Here is a 20,376-nt window from a genome sequence, read left to right as displayed (position 1 = left end):
TAGTATGTGTTGACGGCGGTCAACCGGCAAATTGAATGTTCGATTTAACTCCCGAATTTTTGAGAGATCTAACTTCATCTTAAAATTTTCTTCGCGCTACGCGCTATTCGAAACGACTTCATTTTTCGGCTTTAATATAGTAATGCCTATTGCAATCTGAGCCCCGCAGTAAACATGCGAACAGCAGAGGAAAATTATGCCCCCATGAAGAAATAACAACTGGGAATCGTGTGCGTCCACACGAAAGAAATTTGTTTCTGGTACGTTTCGGCGATTCCGCTATCTTTCCATAGCGAAAATCCTAATGGCAGGTCAAGAAGTAACAGCATGCAATGAGCGACTAATCGAATTGACCCAACCGAAGATGCATCATTATTTATAACTTGTCCTAAATTTAAATTAATATATTTAAATTTATTATCAATGACGAAATTCATTCATGACCTTGAAAATATTTGGGCGCTTCGCGCGAATGGATAACGAGTACTAGTAACTACTCATAACATGACTACTCGCCATTTCGGTGCGTACTGTATAGTAAGCCGATGGGAATACTTCGGAGTTCACCGGAAATGGACATGGTATGGTCAGTTTAACGTGGATATTTGGCTTCAAGTTAGTTCATTACGACTGTGCCCTGGACTGCGGTCGTAGGCTATAAATAATCGAAATGCGTCCGTGAATAGCAAAAAGGTTGGCCCCCCAGCCCTAAAACAATGGTTTCCTACATCCCCCATATAGGGGCATCAACACAACATTCAAAGCACGGAATAAGGACGTATGCAATTTAAGGTAAGTTTCGCCAACTGCAGATTGTATAATGGGTGGAATATTGGGAATTGAAAGAATCATGAGATTTTTCTAGTAACAACGCCAATTATTTTGACCTCAAATCTTGACTGCTGTTTCTGATTTCGCCGAGTCTCAATGAAATGAAGTCATAATGATATATCATATAATTCCCCGTTATTTCGCGGCAAACTATATTTCCTTTTGTGACCCCTTGAAAACTGAGTATTGTACTGCATTATGCTTGTAACTGATTGTTATTCACATGAAACGGGGGATGGTTGAGGGTATTTATACTACGGTTGACTTATACACATCCGTTCACTTTTGTCAACACGACGAACGAAGACATTTATAAGTAAAATAACGAATTAGTGGCATCCGTAAATCGTAGATCAAATGAATAATCTTGAGGTTAACATCTGTAACACAGGTCTTCAGGGCGTCTGGTATAAATTCAGACGTGCGCGTTGCGCGTGCAATTTTCTAGAAAAAGAGATAATTTTAATCCCTCATTATGAATTGTTTTCGGTATCGTAAAAGGTCGTTACATTGAAATTTCCTAACACTATCGGAATTTCCCAATTTAACACTGACTTTCTCAATTTCACAGAAAGCCGTTGTCGTTGTCCCTCGCGATATAAAAGCGAATGAATAACATTGCACAAACACAAAAACTTGTTAAACTTCATGAGAACGTATAGACAGCTCGTATCGAACCAACTAAATCTGATTTTACATTCATTCGATTAGAAATTTCTACAGTTTTCAGGAGTGAAATTTATTCAGATTAACAATTCAACATATTGTACTTCGATAATGAGGGGACTTTTACTCTGGTGTTGCGCGTACATTCTCTTCGCGTCGAAGGCTAAAGCAGGTAAAATTGCACCATGTTTGAAATGATCTATCTCAAAGTACCTTACTGGCGGTACTTGTTGAAATTAATCAACAGCAACTGACAAGTGCTGACGATAATATCTTGGAATGGCAAAGACATTGAAGACCTAAATTTAAAATAAGTTCATTTCATGCTGGGGACACCTCGTCATTCATTCGTCCTACAACGCTACTGGTTCAATGAGCAGGCGAAGTGCTTCAGAGCGAGAATGCGGTGTCATACTTTATCATCTCCAACATATCCAACGACGTTATAAATGTGGATATAACGGGGTCTCATGGCCAATAGACCATATTACATTATAGTTAATATCTATACGTTTTTAGATCCATGCCACGAAAACTTCGGCGGCTGCGATTCGATTAACGGGCTGTGTTACGGAACCGGGGAATCGACCCATTTTTGCGCTTGCAAAGCCGGATACCAACAGGACGAATGGCAAACACGTCACGTTTGCGTCAGTAAGTATAAGTATATTTTCGTAACAACTTTGCCTTTAGGCGTGCCGGTGATAGGCTGCGTCTCAGACACATCGAAACCGCATGGCCTGTCAACAACAAAACAGATATATAACAGCTTTGTAAGCTTGAGGCAATTTTACATTCGAGAATATCAATTTATTAGCAGTTTCGCAAAAGCAGCACTAAAACGATGATGTCATAAACAACATGCTATATCATAACCCAGGGGCGTGCAGCATCTCCAGTCGGCTGGCCGGATATGAGAAAAGGAACGACTTGGCGGGCCGGATTACAGAATATATACATTAATCGCGTCTATTTATCCGCACATATACAAGGAATAAATCGTATTTAATGTAAATTTTAAGATTAAAGCATAGCGACCAAAAACAGTATTTAATGAATTTGTTAACAGTAGCTGTTGAAGTCAATCTGACATCTGTGGTCGGTCAAAGTTGTCAACAAGTTCTTTGGATTCTGGCTGCATGTCGTTTGTAGAAAACCTTAGTAAAGACTGCACGTGAACATCAGTCTGATTAGAACACAGCTTTGTCGTGTCGGAAAATGTATGAACCAGCTTTCTCATGTTGGCAAACTTGGATTCATTCTGTGACGCATAAAATTTGTAAATACTTTAAGAATAGATTGAACTTTCAGGGTAGAAACTCTATGCGCGCCAGTCAAACTCCCTTCGCGGGCCGTATGTTGCAATTCCTTGTCATAACCAATCGAGTTCATGCGTATTGCATCTTTTTACGCAGTAGACATATATCTTCAAGAATTATTGCCAATCAGGGCTGAGCACAATGATTCGAGTACTCGAATCTGAATCGAGTGTTAATTCAAATGAATCGAGTCGAGTAGTGGCAGAGAGATGATTTTTTGAGCACTGAAATTATAAGCTCTTTGCAGCTAAGAGTTTATTTATAGAAGAGAATTATGATTTCGATACTATTTTCCACAATATAGGGCTCTAAACCTCGATTAGTCGTATCGTAGCATCCAAAACATGTGTACAAAGCTTCACACATTGGTGGAAATGACCAGGGCGATTTTTTACCGACGGATCGGAAGATTTTGAACTAAAAAATCAAAGTTTTGACATTTTTTGACCTATGAGATAGCATGGATTATTTTTTTTAATGTTTTGATTCATTTAGTGACAATATTCAAAACAATGCAAAACACGAAGCATTTTTAACTCACCTAAATCACATTTCCCCTACCCTTTTTTCTTTGGTGACATATGGTGTTTTGAGAGTTTCGCTGGCATATGCCCTGAAATCCGCGGTCTCTTCGCCTCAGCCAGCCGATGAGTGTTTGTATTTCTTAGCGTTTTTCTCGTATTGGCGATTCAAAATATATCTCCAAATACAACGACCTGCTCACGACAAAAAAATGACAGATTTCCATCTCACTCAAGTAAACAAATATTAAATGGTATAAATCTTCTTAAAATGTCTGTCTTCAGCCTCCACGGCACTTTTTTTTGCCATGACTGTTCCTCGTTTCAGGGTGACAGCTGCTCACGTGCATTGATTATGACTTGTTTTACGGATTATAGATCGGAAACGCATCACATGACAATTTAAATCATGGACCGGGTAATCCGTAATGAAACAATGGCAACAAATAGTTCTGAACTATATGGAAACCGTTACTGTTGACTTTAATTGTTACCGTATACTTTGCTATATTTGCAGTATTTGGAATCCAGATTATTATACGACCTATTCGTATTTCGTAGTCTGCGTAATCACTGTGCAACGATGAACAAGCAGATTTGAAAGTAAACGCATCAACGGTTCAGTTTATGCAGCCTTTGGTTTTAGTTCACAAATTAGTATTAAAAAGTAGGCTCAATGTTCTAAATTCCAGGCTACTTTTCGCGGGCCAGTCGGAATCACATCGCGGACCGCATTTAGTCCGCGGGCCGCACTTAGCCCAGGTCCGAGTTATATCGAACATGCTTCCATGCGTAATGTTATCTCACGAAGTTCTGAGTATGTTCAAATTTATTGTTTTATTTATTTCATCAATTGAAAAGCCTTCAACATTTTGCAACTTGAAATTAAGTATAAAATTTTAAAATACCTGGCGGACCGGCGGCTGAGAACCTCTGGTCGACATCACAATTTTTCATCATGCGCTTCATAATATAAGACTCAATGCCCACGCAGTCTTGCTTCAGTTAGGATATTGTGGTACGATGCGCATGAGCATAACACCCTTTGACCACTTATGATTCACAATGAGCAGACCATGGGCCGTCTACAACGGCAGGATTATTAAGTAGGCTACAATCTGTAAAATTGTCAAATGATAAGTTCACCGACAATGCAAACATCTGCGATACAAACGAAATGCTACTTGCAAATTTTTGGACTTTGTAACCAATTTTGACAATTTTTTGACTTAACGCTACAATTCTGACCAAATTGCATATCTGAGAAGTCGTGATCAACACACAGCATTATCACAAAGAGCAAGGAAACTTAAATGTGACACAGAACTAGGATTATATTATTTGTGGCCGCATAAAGGGTACCTATCTGAACTTCCCACATCATTCATACTGGTGTGATAATCGAATACTTGACTGAAAGCCAAATGCTCTATTCAAAATCGAATCACTCAGTTACTCGATTTAGCCCGACCCTATTGCCAATACCAACATCTGTAAATAACAACATCCTGCATTGACAGACGTCAACGAATGCGCTGATAATCCGTGCGGAAGCAATTCAATTTGTACCGATACAGATGGAAGCTACAGATGCTCCTGTCGCTGTGGCTATGTTCTAGATTACACTGGAACTCACTGTGGTGAGTATTCATATCACATCATGTACCGTTAGGATTGCCGTCATTCTCATAATGAATATAGTCCACGATTTTCATTACTCAAGGTCATGCTGTCTTCGCATGAATGATCTATTTCACCTGATTCTTACTGAATTACAAGATGTGTGTTTTGTTTATAGTATTTACATTGTTTGTTTTACCATTCAGTTGCAGCGCATCAAATTACGGGGATGTGCATATTACCACAAAGATGCTATCATCCCCAATTTGTCGACACATGGTTCTTACCATACTTTGTGAAATACTCCCCCTTCTCAACGGAATATGCTCAAGATTTTCTTCCAGACTACTCCAGTATGGGTGCTGACGGAACGAAGATGTCGCATTCCAGGTAGAGTTTCCATTCGACTCCATGAGTAATGAGCATATAATATAGCTAGAACCCGTCTTAGAGCTTCCGCGTCCAGGTAGGCCACTACAAACTGTTTCGTGTTTTGAGATTAAACCCACAACTTTCCATTTTTTCCTGGTTCAATTTAATTCTTATAAAGACCGTATCGTAAGGACGTATCAAGGACCCAATCTCAGCACTTGTAATATGCTTCGAATAGAAATAGTGATCTCACTATAGACATGCAGAAGGGTTACCTTGAATTCATTCTCTTCTGTACCCGATTCCACTTTTTCGGAAACCTGAGTGCTAATCCACATACCACCTCATGTATGCAATGGGCAACCGAGTGATCCCTAATATGATGTCCCCATTCAAATCTGGCATCGATTGCCAGCTATGTCTATTTCCACCTATCAATCACTCAAATCCTAGTCGAAATCTCTTGGGAGAACAAGTTTTTATTTTTCATACATCCTTAATCTAGCACGACTTTAAATGAGTGTCATTGTTTATTTCAGTGGTAGCTGTGAAAGGGGATTTGAGAAAAATGACTGTGGATATTGCGAGGACCAAAATGAGTGTGAAAAACGAAGTAAACGGACTTAATATTCATAATTATGCTACAAAACCAATTTAATGGAGATGGTTTGTCTATACGTATAAATATTCCTGCAGCGCTTGCAAAATATTTTCCCTTAGCGAAATACATTAATTTGCAGTCAACAGTCTGATAGTCAATATTAACGTTTACTTATTCCTTTAGTGAACGTATGCCCCGGAAAAAATAACCGCTGCGTAAACACAGAAGGTAGCTATCACTGCGCATGCGCAGAAGGGTACGTTCTTGGCCCGTGCAGAAGGAGATGTTACCGTAAGTCGAGGAGCTTGACCTGTAGTTTACAGTTTCAATACTTCATTTTCATATTGTCAGGGCAAGGAGCAACAGACATTCCACAACTATGTGAGTATATACATCATCAAAGTATATATAACCTGTGTATCAGACTTGAACGAAATAGCTGATCGCTGACAGCAAGAACTTGTTGCCCTACAAATAAGAAAATCTCGCACATCAAATGTGTCACTAAGAATTGTTCATCCTCTCCTCATACTTTAGAATTATATTCCAGAATGCCATGGGTTATGTTCCCTTACCCGCAAGCCTTAGGCAGCGTAATACATATTTCCCCACAGATCATGTCGGGCAGCGTTTCGTGCAGTATTGAGTATAATGGTACGTTTATGATACTATCGAATTTGTTGCATTACGTACGTATTCATGAATACAGGTCGACCTGTGGATCTCAGTTCATTATTGACAGCGGGTAAGTTGTCGGTGTTTTGTGTCATAAGGTCTATGACCCCTTATCGCATTCATTTACCATCAGGGATCACCTACAAGTCATTCGTGCGACCACAAGTGCTCGGGAACTTCAGAGTATGCGCAATAGGGAAAACGGTGGGAGAAACGGTGCGTAATTTCTCAACTCTTCTGTCGTACGTCTATAAGTGCGCTAGAAACGTATGTTTGTCGGTCGCGTCATCAAGGTGTGCGACGAAATGGGATCCTATATTAGGGGTCCGTGATCACTCTCTCTATATATAACACCAAGGTTGTCAGAGCAGCAATTACAGCTTATCCAACAAATTTTTGTTGATGCGAGGAAATCAATCGGATTCACAAATCGTGGTTTAACGTGACCAATTAAATCATGTTAACACACAATTATCAATCCGTCTAATAGAGCTGACAGTCAGATACGAACGGAAAATACTAATTTTCAGTAAAATTATTAATCAGCTTTTCTTAAATTTTATCTACAAGTATTTCCCTCATCGCGATCTATAATTAACTTATAGCTTATGACGATCTCCCTTCATGCACATGATGCAATGTCGGTAATTTGCACTCAGCGACATGACAGGGCTTGACAAGCCTCCTCCACTTGGTTTATTTTGATTTATCAACTTTGCACGCATTGAACACGTTGAGCAGAAATATATTAAATAAGTAAACATATAATGAAGTCTCTCCTGTAGGGATGGTGTGAACGTGAGGTTCACGTTCGTGTTCTGTGTGTGAACCTCGGAAATTTAGAGGTTCGCGTTCACAACAGAACCTTGGTAGGTTCTGCACTGTGAACCTTTTTTTGCAAATTGTAATTTGCACTTAATTATAAGATCTTTGGTTCAAGTTTATTGCATTTCAACTGCGGGTCTCTCTATGCAGGGCACTGGCAGCATAAAAAATCAACACTAAACGAGCATGCACCATGCCAATTAACCTTAAAAGTTTTACTTGCATTTTTGTTACCAAACATTTCTCGAAATATCCAGCTTTCCGTTTGTGAATATTGAGTGACTCTCTGCTGCGAGCTTGACCCGCAATCACACAACATCACGAGCGATATACGTAGTAGGCGAATGATGCTAATTCAACCAATCAATGACATTGATATCGTTTTCTGATGTAAAAAATCGAGCGGGCGTATGGGGTCAATCTCGACTTCATATCTTTACTGTATCATTAAAACCAAATCCGTGCGATTAAGGTGCTGGCTACTGCTATATAACTTGTTGTTTATGGTATCGGTAGCGAGTATATAAAACCCGTTTTACACTCTGCTCAATATCAATGTAGCAATACTCATATTCCGAACACATTGTCCGGTCTGACTAAGACCATTAAGGCGTAAGCTTATATTTCCTGGTAAGTCCTCGTCGAAATTGTTGGCAAAACGACGGAATGTATTGATTTTATGAGATTATTATATCCTTTGATAACCGCGGTTGATACATTTAGCGACGTTTAAAACGCCAATATGTAGGGGAGATGTGGTACCGATGGATCAAAAATTGCAAAATGATCTCTAGCCCTCAAATCTTCAGGCGAGAATAGCAGATCTTTTGCTGTCTCAACACTTCGATACAAGCTCTACCTATCCCGGACATTTACATGAATATCCGCCTTTTCAAAAATCATCTACTAACGTTTGAAATTGTTGCTCGAACGTGTCATCGGTCCCCACCCGGTGGGTCCAAAGGCACACGACCATGGGACCTATGAGACATACGCTCAAAAACTCAAATTTGTTAACTTGTTTTGTTGTGTACTATAAGCTAAGCTACAGCAAGCCAATGAAGAATGTTTCGTCGCGACCTTCAACAATAAAATAGATTATATCAACTCACATGTTGGCCTAAAATCATGTTTTGATTAACGCCTAAACTTACAAAATTAATGCCACATACATATTACCCGCAAATCGACATTTTGACTTTCAAATACCTCGTAATAGCGATAAAACACCACATGTAACGATAACTTACAGCCTATATATAGGTAGGCGAGTTTCTGTTGTTAAGTGATTAGTTGGTCCATCTATTTTGCTTGATTTGGCCATGGTACCATAGGTCCCCCACCCCATAAATATTGTAATTGACTTGAAAATAGTCTACTCGAGGATGGTATTGATTCAAAAAATATGTGCCATTATATACCCTGATACAAGCCCTATACTTCACATCAAAAATTATGGCGGGTTTGTTAGTCTGAAAGGTTATATAGAAAAATGCAAATGTCGATCCAAATTTATTTTACACCCCCTAAAACGTAAATCATTCGTCACAGACCCCATAACTTACGCAGGTCGAATTGTTTTGCGTGTGAGGAAAGATTCTGTCAGCATGTAGTTGTAGACAAATTCACGGAGTGTAATCATGGAATTATCATGGAGAATTTTTAAAGTATTTTCGGTCCCAGTGATCCATCGGTACCACATCTCCCCTACTTCAGCAATGCGACATTATGTGGGCCGAGTCTTCGCTAGGTATCGTGTACAATAATAGGCTATCACTTCATTGAAAGATAGGGTTGGAATTAGCAATATGACGTCACGAGGTTCACGTTCGTGTTCACACAGAACCTTTCAAAAAGGTTCGCGTTCACACGAACCCGAACCTTTCAGAGGTTCACACCATCCCTACTCTCCTGTATATGTCATACTCAAATCAACATTAATAATGGTAATGATAAGATAATAGCTTATAATATCCAATTTGAGGTATACATCACTGCGTCATTTTTAGACGATGCTGTGCCCAGACACTAATTAATGCACGTATTCCAGATTGATAATATAGTTAGTTAGTAAGTAGGCCTGTACTCCTCACCTGCATATGGGCTGAGTTCGATGTATGATGCGTTTTACCGGCTCTGGATTAGGGTGAGTGCACACTGCACATGAAGCCTAGCAAGCCACGGTACAGTGTATTGTGCGGTGACAATTGCATACACAATTGTTATAATCACTGTTTGAGTGTTTGAAAATTCAAAAAAATCAATGAAATTCAAAGATATTCCATCTTCGCGGAATGCGGTGTTACTCCGCTAATTAGCATGACTCACAAACTATTTAGTAATAAGGGCGCCAGGGCGCGCAGTGGGTTGTTCAGTACGAGAATATCAAATATCATTCGAGCGTTGGTCCCTTCACAATCAGCCTGACCTATCTCGGCTTTGCTTATAAAAGCGTTTAACTCGTAACAGACTACGGAAAGCTACGACCTTGACGAAAACAACTCCACTGACGTTACCTTAACATGGTTCTGCGGCTCACCGACCGCATCACAAAGTAAACTGATAAACTACGCAGAAGACGAAGGTGAGTAAATCCCTACTTGTAGTGCAATAGAGAGGGCCTAAAACAAATCGCCATTTTCCATAGCCTATTGGGAGGACTGGTCTCTCTGGACCGCGTGCAAAGCAACATGCTGGGGAGGGGTTCAAACCCGAGTACGGATGTGCAGAAACGGGATGCCCGGAGTCGGAGGCTGTCCCGGCAGAGGATCGGAAAAACGCAATTGTTATCATGGACCTAGATGCCGTAAGCTTGATAACCTCATAGCTTCGAAATGTAGAAATGTAAGAATGTCTCTAATATGCGCTTTCCGCAACGGACAGAATTCCGAACAAGGAAAGACGTGGCAAACCTCACCGATACTGAAAAAGATGATCTCATCAACGCAATGATTCAATACAAGGCGGATAAATCGGCGCGCGGCTTCCATAACGCTGGTAAATTATGCAGTTGACATGGCACTATTCATTACGCCCATTTCTTCTGCAATGTTAACGACTATCTATGCGCCTTCGCTTTGTTTAGCCTCTGCTCATGGATGGCCGTTTCAATGCGGTCGCTCGTCATGCTGTCCGCACGGAGCTAAGATGCAATTTCTCTCGTGGCACAGATCTATTGTTCTCAACTACGAAGAAGGTCTGACAAGGTAAAATCGATGTCTATCTTCATAAAACGAATCCTTTCAACGACGCTCATTGCTCACCATTTCTAAATCATTCAGGAGTTCAGCGAATCAACAGAACTAGCTCCTCTCTCCAGACTGCAACCGCAGTCTTCGGATAGCACTAGGGCACTATAAACAAGCGTCAATCATAGTTAGAGTAAGAAAGTCACACCATACAGCTTTTAGAACTCTACATGTGCCACTAATCTGCAATGGAAGGACTGGAGAAGCGATCATTCTGCTCTAAAGAGAATGCCTCTGTCACGTCATTTCTGGAGTTTGTTCACGTCCAAAGAATTGTAGTTACTATCAATATCGCTACCATCCAGAAAATGAGTGGATTAAATATTATAGAATTCAAATCCCGTCCGAGATTCAAGCTTCCAATCCAAATCAGAAATACATTTCGTATCATACCGCAATCCATTTGAAAATAGGAAAACCGCTAGAGCTGCGTTGCGAATTTGCATTAAAATTTGGGATTGTTTATAGATTCCGTTTCCTAATCTAATACCGAAACTCCGTATTTAGATATTTAAAAGACAAGTCTCTGGGCATTCCGTATTGGAACTGGTTGAGAGAGGACACTAGATCGCCGCCTGATTTTCTATGGAGTGAAAAACTACCATCCGGAGAGGATAATCCATTCGCAAGTATGGAGGTCCTTATCGACAGAACTGGTCCAGGGAGAACGACTCGAAGAGATGCTGTCGCTGCACTGGTATGACATGAATGTATGAATATATAGTCCTCGGAGGCCGCCAAAATGTCCTCTTTTTAAAAAAAATTTAAATTAATGTTAAAATTCGACTGAGATATAGGAAATCAGTACCCAAGTAACTTTCAGTGGGTATTTCGGGGGTAGAGCCAGTAAGTTGACCATATTTTTAGTCAACCATCGGAGAATTCAACAAAAGGATTCGAGTCGGAAAAATGACCATTTTTTTAGTCAACCAACTTCCAACTCGGAATAAATTCCCCAATTTTTCCGGATTTTACTCTGGTATTGTAAGTCTGAATATTTTGAAACAGTATCCTCTTTTGAGATTCCCAAAATATGGTAGCCCGACTCTATATGAAGTACCCGAAATGTGTGTAAGGGATCTATTTCTATTTAGGCTCCCCTGAACTTTGCCGAAATGTCATGGAGGCGAGTGTCAACTCGGAAAATACAGTCACATATTATGCACGAATTCGCGGAGTCCACAGAAAGCGGACACGGCGGCCCTCACGTTGCGGCGTGTACTAGCGGTCCAAATTGCACGGTGTCGCTAGGTCGGTATCATTTACGGGTTGTAAAGTGTTTATCACTAGAACATCACTTATCATGTACAGCTCGTTTGAATTTTGCCGGATTCGACCCCATTTTCATGTTCCACCACTCGCAAGTCGATCGGCAATGGGCGATCGCGCAAAAACAGCTTGCGGAGAATGCTACCTGGTCAATACAGACGGCCCTTGAAGTATTAGAAGAAGAGGCTAACTTTGGGTAAGAATACAGTTTAGTCGATATATTAGGACTGCATGCAAATGCGTGACATGGAAAATTAAACGATACGATAGTTTTGCATTACCTGAATTAAATACCGCCATGGCCAGCTAGATAACGATAGATGGATTCGCTACTCCGTAACCCAAACATTTTCATGCCTGCTAATTATGTTCGCCACACCGCTGTTCAATCATTTCCTATGTACACATGTGGGGAGTTTATAAGAGTTCATAATTTATTGGCATTCAAATCTGCATCAAGTAACAATCAACGCTCTGTTTCAAGCTTTACATATGTCGCGTTTTGATATTGGCAGAAATATCACTTTATCGGCAACAAGCATTTCAAATTTTCAATCGATGATATCGGTCGGGCTCTAGGAATAAGTAACGACACTTTCCTAGGTTATACTTTATGATTGATAAATCCCGTTCTCATTCAATCAAACTCATATTACAGACGAAGACAGATGCCTTTCGCTAATATGAGCTTGAATCCATTTCCAAAAGTTCAGGCTGTCAATACCATGAGAGATTCGTTTTATTATGAGGAATTAACGGGAATCAAGTACGATTCCCTCGACTATCTGGGGTACACCACACAACAGGATGATTTGATGGCTTCGGCCAGGGCTCTGCGATTGGCGGGCGATGAAATCCTTTTCGTTGGTAAGCAAACTACCTCGGAGTAAATAAGTGGAAAGCTTCATTGGTAACGTTTTGATTTTAGGTCACTATTTTGAAAGCGACACGGAAAACTTTTACGTCAACTATTATGTTGAAGACGGATTCACTCCTTGTAACGAAACAACTCTGGACTTTCGAATAGGTGGAGCTCTGCGCCTTGGAACTGACAAGCCCTTTCGGTTGACTGTTCCTCATCTAACACCTCTCGAAGGAGTAAGCATTGCGTTGGCCAATGCGATTGGCATTAGTCTAATGAGAGATTGCAGGGGGCCAAGTCTTTATCTTTACATCAGTACTACGTTTTCTTCCAAGAAATGACCAGTTTTGAAATTTGATTGCTTGTTGATTGAGTGTTAACACGGTACTTTAGTTATTAGGTTTTGTTTCGATTTCCTCCTACGATTCATTTATATGTTACGTGGCGGTTATCATTGTCGGTTTTTGAAAATATTATTGCATTCACTTACCCTTTTTGGTAATATGATTCACCACCAAATTCCTCATCACAGCGCAACACCGGCCTTGACTTCGATATTGGAATTAAAGCTTGCTACACGGCAGACGTGGAGTGCAGAGCAGAATGTCCCGAGTTCACGACACCGCGTATTCGATCCATGCCTGATCCCAATCTCGTGTACTACATTCCTAACACGCGTGAGTAGGCCAAAGTGCATAAAGGCGCTTCTCCAAATCAACGATTTAGTGAGTGATTCTCGTTATAGCTGCGGATATTTACAAGTTTGAATGGAGCGCCGGAAAGCGGATGCCAAATTGGTACATCAATCTCGATGCTAGGTCGCAATATCTATTATTTTACGGAAGCAGAGCTGCCAATGTCAGACAGGTACACAAATACAGTCAACTCGTGCACATTGCATATCTGCTGTTACAAGAGTACAATATATATACATATAATTCTACGATAACCTTATAAATTAGCGAGGTATAATATGCAAATAATGTTTCCGTAACTATACTAGAAGTCGATTTCATAAAACCAAAGAGCCGGCCGGTACGGTATGATTGTGTTTTGCTAAAAGTACGGTACGATATTTTCGCAAAAGTACGGTACCGGATTACCATATTTTTATCGTTCCGCATCGTAATTGTCTCGCACTTTTTGCTTCGGATTGGTAATTATCGACGGTGTTGTAATCATGTTGCGTTGCTACTGCGATTGCCACCTTAATATTGCAAATTGCTGTGGTACATTCTAGTATGACTATACAATCAGGCTACATCGCTATGCATTTCGGAATTATGACGTCACAATAGTGATGGGAAAGGCCACACTGCAGATAACTAAAACCAACATAGACAATGGCGTACCCAGAGGGCGAAAGTCATTCTAATCCTAATGGGTGTTAAATATTCCTTCCCGCGACTATGCGTGTGTTTAACCTACATTGTGCAGTGCATCTAACACAGAGTACCGTGCTGACTACGCGAAATTTAAAATGGTTGTGTCACGAGGAGAAATAGGCAGTTCATTGGACGTCCCCATCTCAACTTTGACAACGTTGCAAATTCCCGTAAAGTGCTATGTAGAAGGATGTTCAATGTTCATAATATGCCTTTGATTGAAATATGGGGCATCTTCATTCAGATTTTGATTAGGTCATCACATAAAATATTTGCATATGAGTTGAAGTTGAGCCTTGTGTTTATTTAATGTATATGTCCGTGTCCATTTGCCACAGAAGGATACTTCAAATGCATCTAATGAATTAACCTGAATTAAGTAAATTGTACCCGCTTTATAGAATCTGATAATTAGGCAACAACTCGGATCGTGCGTCCGACCTGAACGACAATGTAATTTATTTAAAAGATTAAAGGGGCACTACGCTCAAAAATGATGTGGTCTGAAATTGAAGGGCGAAACGATTTTTTTTGGCCGCAGCCATTTTCTTCAGAACGCCACCGTCATGGAGCTGCAATTTATTGAAATTTCCACAGGACCTTCACGCTCCAGCTACCGCGGCTGCTTAACCCGTTACATGGCGCGATGTCTTCATCGTCGCACTTGCTCGACGCAATACGGCAGTCACGCAGAGAACGAACTTTAGACATATTTCCTTCATAACATGGGCTGACAACTATCTAAAGTTCGTTCTCTGCGTGACGGCCTTATCGCGTCGAGCAAGTGCGACGATGAAGACATCATGCCATGTAACGTGTTAAGCAGTCGCAGCAGCTGGAGCATGAAGGTCCCGAGGAAATTTCAATAAATTGCAGGTCCATTACGGTGGCGTTATGAAGAAAATGGCTGCGGCCCAAAATTATTTTTCGTTTTGCCCTTCAATTTGAGACCACATCATTTTTGAGCGCAGTGCCGCTTTAAGCGTCATGACTTCGCCGATGTGTATGGTATTTGATGGACACTGTCGATATAATCACATTTCGCGGCGATACGACGATAGTATAATAGCCCCGCCTATATTACGTTATAAAACGTAAGTCTTCCATTTGAAGCATATCGTTCGCAAATATATCTTAGTGATTTTGCTGCCGCCCTGCAATCAAACCATGACCGGTGATATTAGTCAACCCAAATCTGTATTTCGCTGTACAAAAAGGCTACGAAACAAGGGTAATATCGTAGTAAGACAACAAAAATATTGTGGTACGAATTACGATACTCGTAGGCATTTGGCACTCCAATATGTTGACGCAATAACCTTGTGGCTGCTAAGCGTCTACAACACCAAGACACCATGATGGTGCAGGCGGAAATTACTCGGTTTCCATCGCGAGATGTGCAATTGTGCATTCGCAATAGTGGAACATCAGCAAGTACATGAAATAAGTTCAGTGTTGTGCATGTAGTTTTGTATGGGAAGTGGAATTTTGTGTTCCATTTCAATACAGGCCCATATTGGAATTTGCAAAATATGTGAATTCATTAGGGCACAGCGAGTGTTAAAAATTTTTCAAAGGGCACCACTAATAGAGAGTGTAAGGCGCTGCTATGATAGGCTTTCGGTTCTTGACCTATTGGTCTCTATAGCCTATACATGCCATTTCACAGTTGCGAATACCTCATGAAGCTATAGAACCTATTTAAAATGTATTTGCCTCCATCAGGTATTCGCAAGTAAGAGGCCAGACTAATAGGCTATATGAGTTCTGCCTGTTAGAGCGACCTTCCATCCATTGACGTGCTTAGTGAGAGGAGATCAGCGTCAACAAATTCAACTTCGCAACCCTCCATAACACTTTCTGTGGGCAAAGATTGTCATTTGTTCGCGATAAATTTGCTGTAGCTCATATTTCTTAGGATACATTGGCTTATCACCAATTCCGTGGCAGGACAGATCTCAGATATATTTGTTAACCCGTACAATCTATATTAATCTTATTCTAAATTTCCAGGTGCGAACGGGAAGCGAGTATTTGTCATGCAGCTCTGAAAATTCTCGCAGTGTCCCATGCCACGCTCCGGATGGCAACGCGTGTATTCTGCCAGCGGGGATATATTTCTTAATAGACGAAGATCCAGCCATGTGCAATAACGGGCTAAAGATGATTGTTGTCTCAAGAATGACACCTCATTAATTTTTGCCGCTTCTGCTTATTAGTTTTACACTGTATCTTGATATTAATTCGAAGTTCAACTTCTACCGTGCGTGTTTCAATGGTCGATCGAACCAAAATCAAATATGATGCTGTCGAACGTCGACTTTATGTGGCTCTTGATAGTTATGAAGGATAGTCATTGTGGATAAAACAGGTTGTGATCATAGTTACGCGTGGTCCGTAAAGACCGGAGGTTAGAGGGGAATCCTCTACCAGCATAACATCAGGAAAGTCGTATGAGGACATGCTTATCTAGCTACTGTGAAAGTTTCACCACGAAATTGTCGTGACGCCGCGGGTTCACTTGCCAGGCACTGACTTGTCGGTGAAGTTGGTGGTTGAAAAAATTGCTGTCACAAGAAGCCGCACAATCGAGCCATCCTGACAATGGCAATATAAGTCTGTATTTGACCACATGTGCGTGGTCACTGTATACAATGTTTCCCAAACTGTTTTAGGATATCACTAGTGATATGTAGGAGCTTTTACAGTGGTAGGCTACGCGAATAGTTGACATTATTGCAACTGGTGAGGTTAGCTAACTATGCTACGAGGGCTAACAGACTAACTCATCAGTATAGCAACCAGGATAAACTTTAAACATGTCGACACGAAAGTGAAATCCAGAACAGGGGTCATCAACGCGGTGCCCGAGGGTGTCATGACGCCGCCGGGCCAAATGATTCGCCTGCGGTCGCAGTATATAGCAAATATTAAAATGATTGCTTGGAAAATCGAAGTAGAGAATGGTTCCACATGAACGGCAGTTGAACATGGGTCCGTCGACCCGAAACAACATGTGAACTCAGTTTTCGATCGAGGCGTTGCTCGTGTTCGCCCGCTCGGAGGCTTAACGGGAATCTAATTATTATTTCCAAGCCTCGGCGCGGAAACGCAACGTGGGGAAACGCAATTGAACTCGTAGACGCAAGATTGCGTGCGCTAGAAAGTTATCTGTGTATGGTAAGGAGCGGAAATCCTACCCAGGGCTATGAATGTCTAAGTATAGAAATACAGCTTATGTGGGATAAACGGTTGGAGTAACTGGTAGCCTTTCACATTAATCAGTAGGCCTACCCAAGAAGTAGGTCTTGGTTTCAAAAAGGTAGGTCGCCCCCCGGTCCAGAATATAAAAAGTATTGATACATCACAATCGAATTCGGAGGGTATGGTGTGTTATTATTAGAAACCAAATTCGTGGACTCCTGTCACCTATTGCTGTGACTAATGCAACCTTTTCATGCGTGTTTGTCCTGAATCAGGACAAACCTTGCACGTGGTGCACTAGACCGTTCACGTTAATAAGCGCCACATCATGTTTCGCTATCTGTAGCAGTGGTTCTCAACCGGGATTCCACGGAACCTCAAAATTTACAAAATGGTTGCTCACCAAATTTATATTTTTATTACGGAAATCACGAGACCGTTTCGCTTCATTATTGGTAAAACTCCAGGACTCACACCTACAGATTAGCCGTTTGAGATGAAACATCCTACTGGGCAAACTCATCTTAATTGCTGAATTTCCATTGGCCTACTGCTACAAACATATTGCTTTTTCGAGATGTTTTGTTAGTGATTGTGAAAAAAAAAGAATAGATGAGGAAGTATAATGTTATTCACGGTGATTTCAAAATGTTTGCAAAAATCCATTTTCTCCTGCAACATACCTGACATATATCCCACAATTACTTCAAGATGAGCTGCTAGACAGATATTACAAGTTCAATTAAAAAATCTGTTTTTCAGTGGTGGTGCAGTATTTCTTGCGATCATACCCAATGGTGTTGTCGAAAGCATCACGTGTTTTTATTACTTTTGCCATCACGTATCTTTGTGGAAAGATATTTTCGGCACTCGTTCATATCAAATCGAAGACGCGGATTTTCAGGACACGAACACATATTCTATGAAATGCAGTTGCAGGATTCGTTTCGAAATAATAAAAGTCTACCCGATATATATTTAAATAGCATGATGCTACATTCAATAAAAGGGATTGTGTTGCTGTTTTATAACTAGCCTACACTTTATATTTGCACAAGACAGAGATGGTGGTTGCACGATAATTGAACTAGATTTGAACTAGGACTTCAAGACAAAAAGGTTGAGAACCACTGATCTATAATAATAATAATGCTGAAAAACCCTAGTTTCGCGATCATGAATCCAGCAGCCCCTTAAAGCGGCACCATGACGCGAACCACACAGAAAGAAGAACCGAGATCCCTGACTCGACATAGGAGTGGGAGCAAGGTTCCACAGCATTCATGGCCATTAATTCCAAGCACCGGAATTCTCTAAATGAGCGTGGACATGATATCCCATTTGCTGACAGCAATGGTATACCACGGATGGACGAGCATGTGCAGAAGAAACGATTGTATCTGTCACATTACAATTGCGTTTTCTTGAAACATACCAACATAATAATGGGGGAATGTGCACATATAAGTGTACTGTACTAGTGTACACTGTACATGTACAATGTAGAATTGTACCTATATATTTTTCACAGTGTACTTTTACATTGTTCAAATTACTTAGATGAAGGATAATAGTCCTTTTACTCGATGTGAACTCCTTGAAAGATATTATTTTTTATACTTTTCTGTATATGAAATCTGTGAGACCTATATATTATAGCGTTGCGGATTTTACGCCACAAAACTGATTTCTCATTTCCTAACATTTCGAAACCATCGGATGTCATACTGATATGAAATCACGCACAGAAACCTATATTCCGTGGCAAATCTCTTAAGCTAGTTAACCACCACTTTCACATCTCAAACTCATAAAAACTATTTATAAGAACCTAGAAGGGCGTCGTTCACATATAGATAGATATGACATGTTGATCAAAACCGATACTAGCCGCGAGCGCTACGTTGGTCCATGGGCCTATACCGCTGGCGGTGTGTTGTTATTTCGCTAAATGTTGTTGCTGCACTTTTAATGCGCAACAACATAACGTCACTAGTTCTAAATCAGAAAAAAAGTGATATACCAGTGTAGTATGCCACCGTCAGTGACCTATGCAATGCTATTTAAGTACTGCTCGTGATTACAATGATGATTTTATGACGTTACACGAAAGTGAATATGAATGAATCTCAAAATCAAGTATAAGAAATGCCATAGTCATTTTGAGCCGTTGGACATTGTGGTGTTATACGAAATTCAATTCCAAATATATATATCAGTGTCGAGATGAGTCGTAACTGGACCTAACTCCAGTATGACCAGAGACTTATAGAGGTTCACGGTTTTGAATCACTTGATATTACTCGAGTCAGTCCTAAAATGACTTGACCGAAATCGCACACGATATATGAAAACGGGGAATAATCCCCGACTCTGAGATGAATTTCCAGGTCAATTTCCAAGTTATCAAATATTGTACCTATATTTCGCAAATCATTACGAGAACCTTAGACACTAGAAATGACCACGTCATCAACAACAATCCTGTATTTCAGTGATTTCATTTCCAATTACGTTTACTGTGTGGTTAATTTCGCCAGCAGCGATATCGCAGACAAAACAGTTCCGCATGCTCGCGAGTGCCATCTTAATGGCTTTGAGGGGCATAATAATATCATTACAGCCTGCATGCATAAATTTGTCTGATAGGAATCGCTTGCGTGGAACGGACTGAGGTTTCGCGCAGACAAATATGTGTTTCACGTATGCCCGAATCCATCTTTGGCTATATACGCGAATTGCTAATAAATTGCACACAGATATTTGCAATCGTTTTCCAATAGCGATGTACTTTGGGCGCTCTTTTGAATGTCGGTAGATGAACTCAAGTCCATTCCGACCCGCTGCATAGATATTTAAGACAGCGGTGCAGACAACCCCAAAGGTACCCGTGACTCGTATCGTTTTAGTTGTTTGAATATAGCAAGCAACTTCGACGTGTGCTGTGATGTCTAGTTAACATACACAATGCACAACTC

At 40.6% G+C, this 20,376-nt stretch overlaps 1 protein-coding gene across 1 annotated transcript; it reads left to right on the top strand.

The window, feature by feature from the left end:
- Window positions 1–1,469: 1,469 nt before the first annotated feature.
- LOC145454591 (uncharacterized) lies at window positions 1,470–16,508 on the top strand. Its single transcript, XM_080332583.1, has 21 exons — window positions 1,470–1,669; window positions 2,017–2,151; window positions 4,858–4,977; window positions 5,164–5,347; window positions 5,869–5,942; window positions 6,114–6,221; window positions 6,282–6,311; window positions 6,640–6,675; window positions 6,739–6,821; window positions 9,900–10,014; window positions 10,078–10,236; window positions 10,314–10,427; window positions 10,516–10,636; window positions 11,186–11,375; window positions 11,773–11,929; window positions 11,990–12,143; window positions 12,606–12,814; window positions 12,876–13,045; window positions 13,342–13,486; window positions 13,555–13,676; window positions 16,208–16,508. Exons 1-21 carry the CDS (start codon window positions 1,609–1,611, stop codon window positions 16,388–16,390), a joined length of 2,670 nt encoding a protein of 889 aa, XP_080188709.1. The 5' UTR covers window positions 1,470–1,608; the 3' UTR covers window positions 16,391–16,508.
- Window positions 16,509–20,376: the final 3,868 nt, after the last annotated feature.

This window comes from Botryllus schlosseri, chromosome 13, assembly GCF_051294905.1.
Source record: "Botryllus schlosseri isolate E-star chromosome 13, Bs_hap1, whole genome shotgun sequence".
NCBI lineage: Eukaryota > Metazoa > Chordata > Ascidiacea > Stolidobranchia > Styelidae > Botryllus > Botryllus schlosseri.
This window is presented reverse-complemented; position numbering and strand designations above follow the sequence as displayed.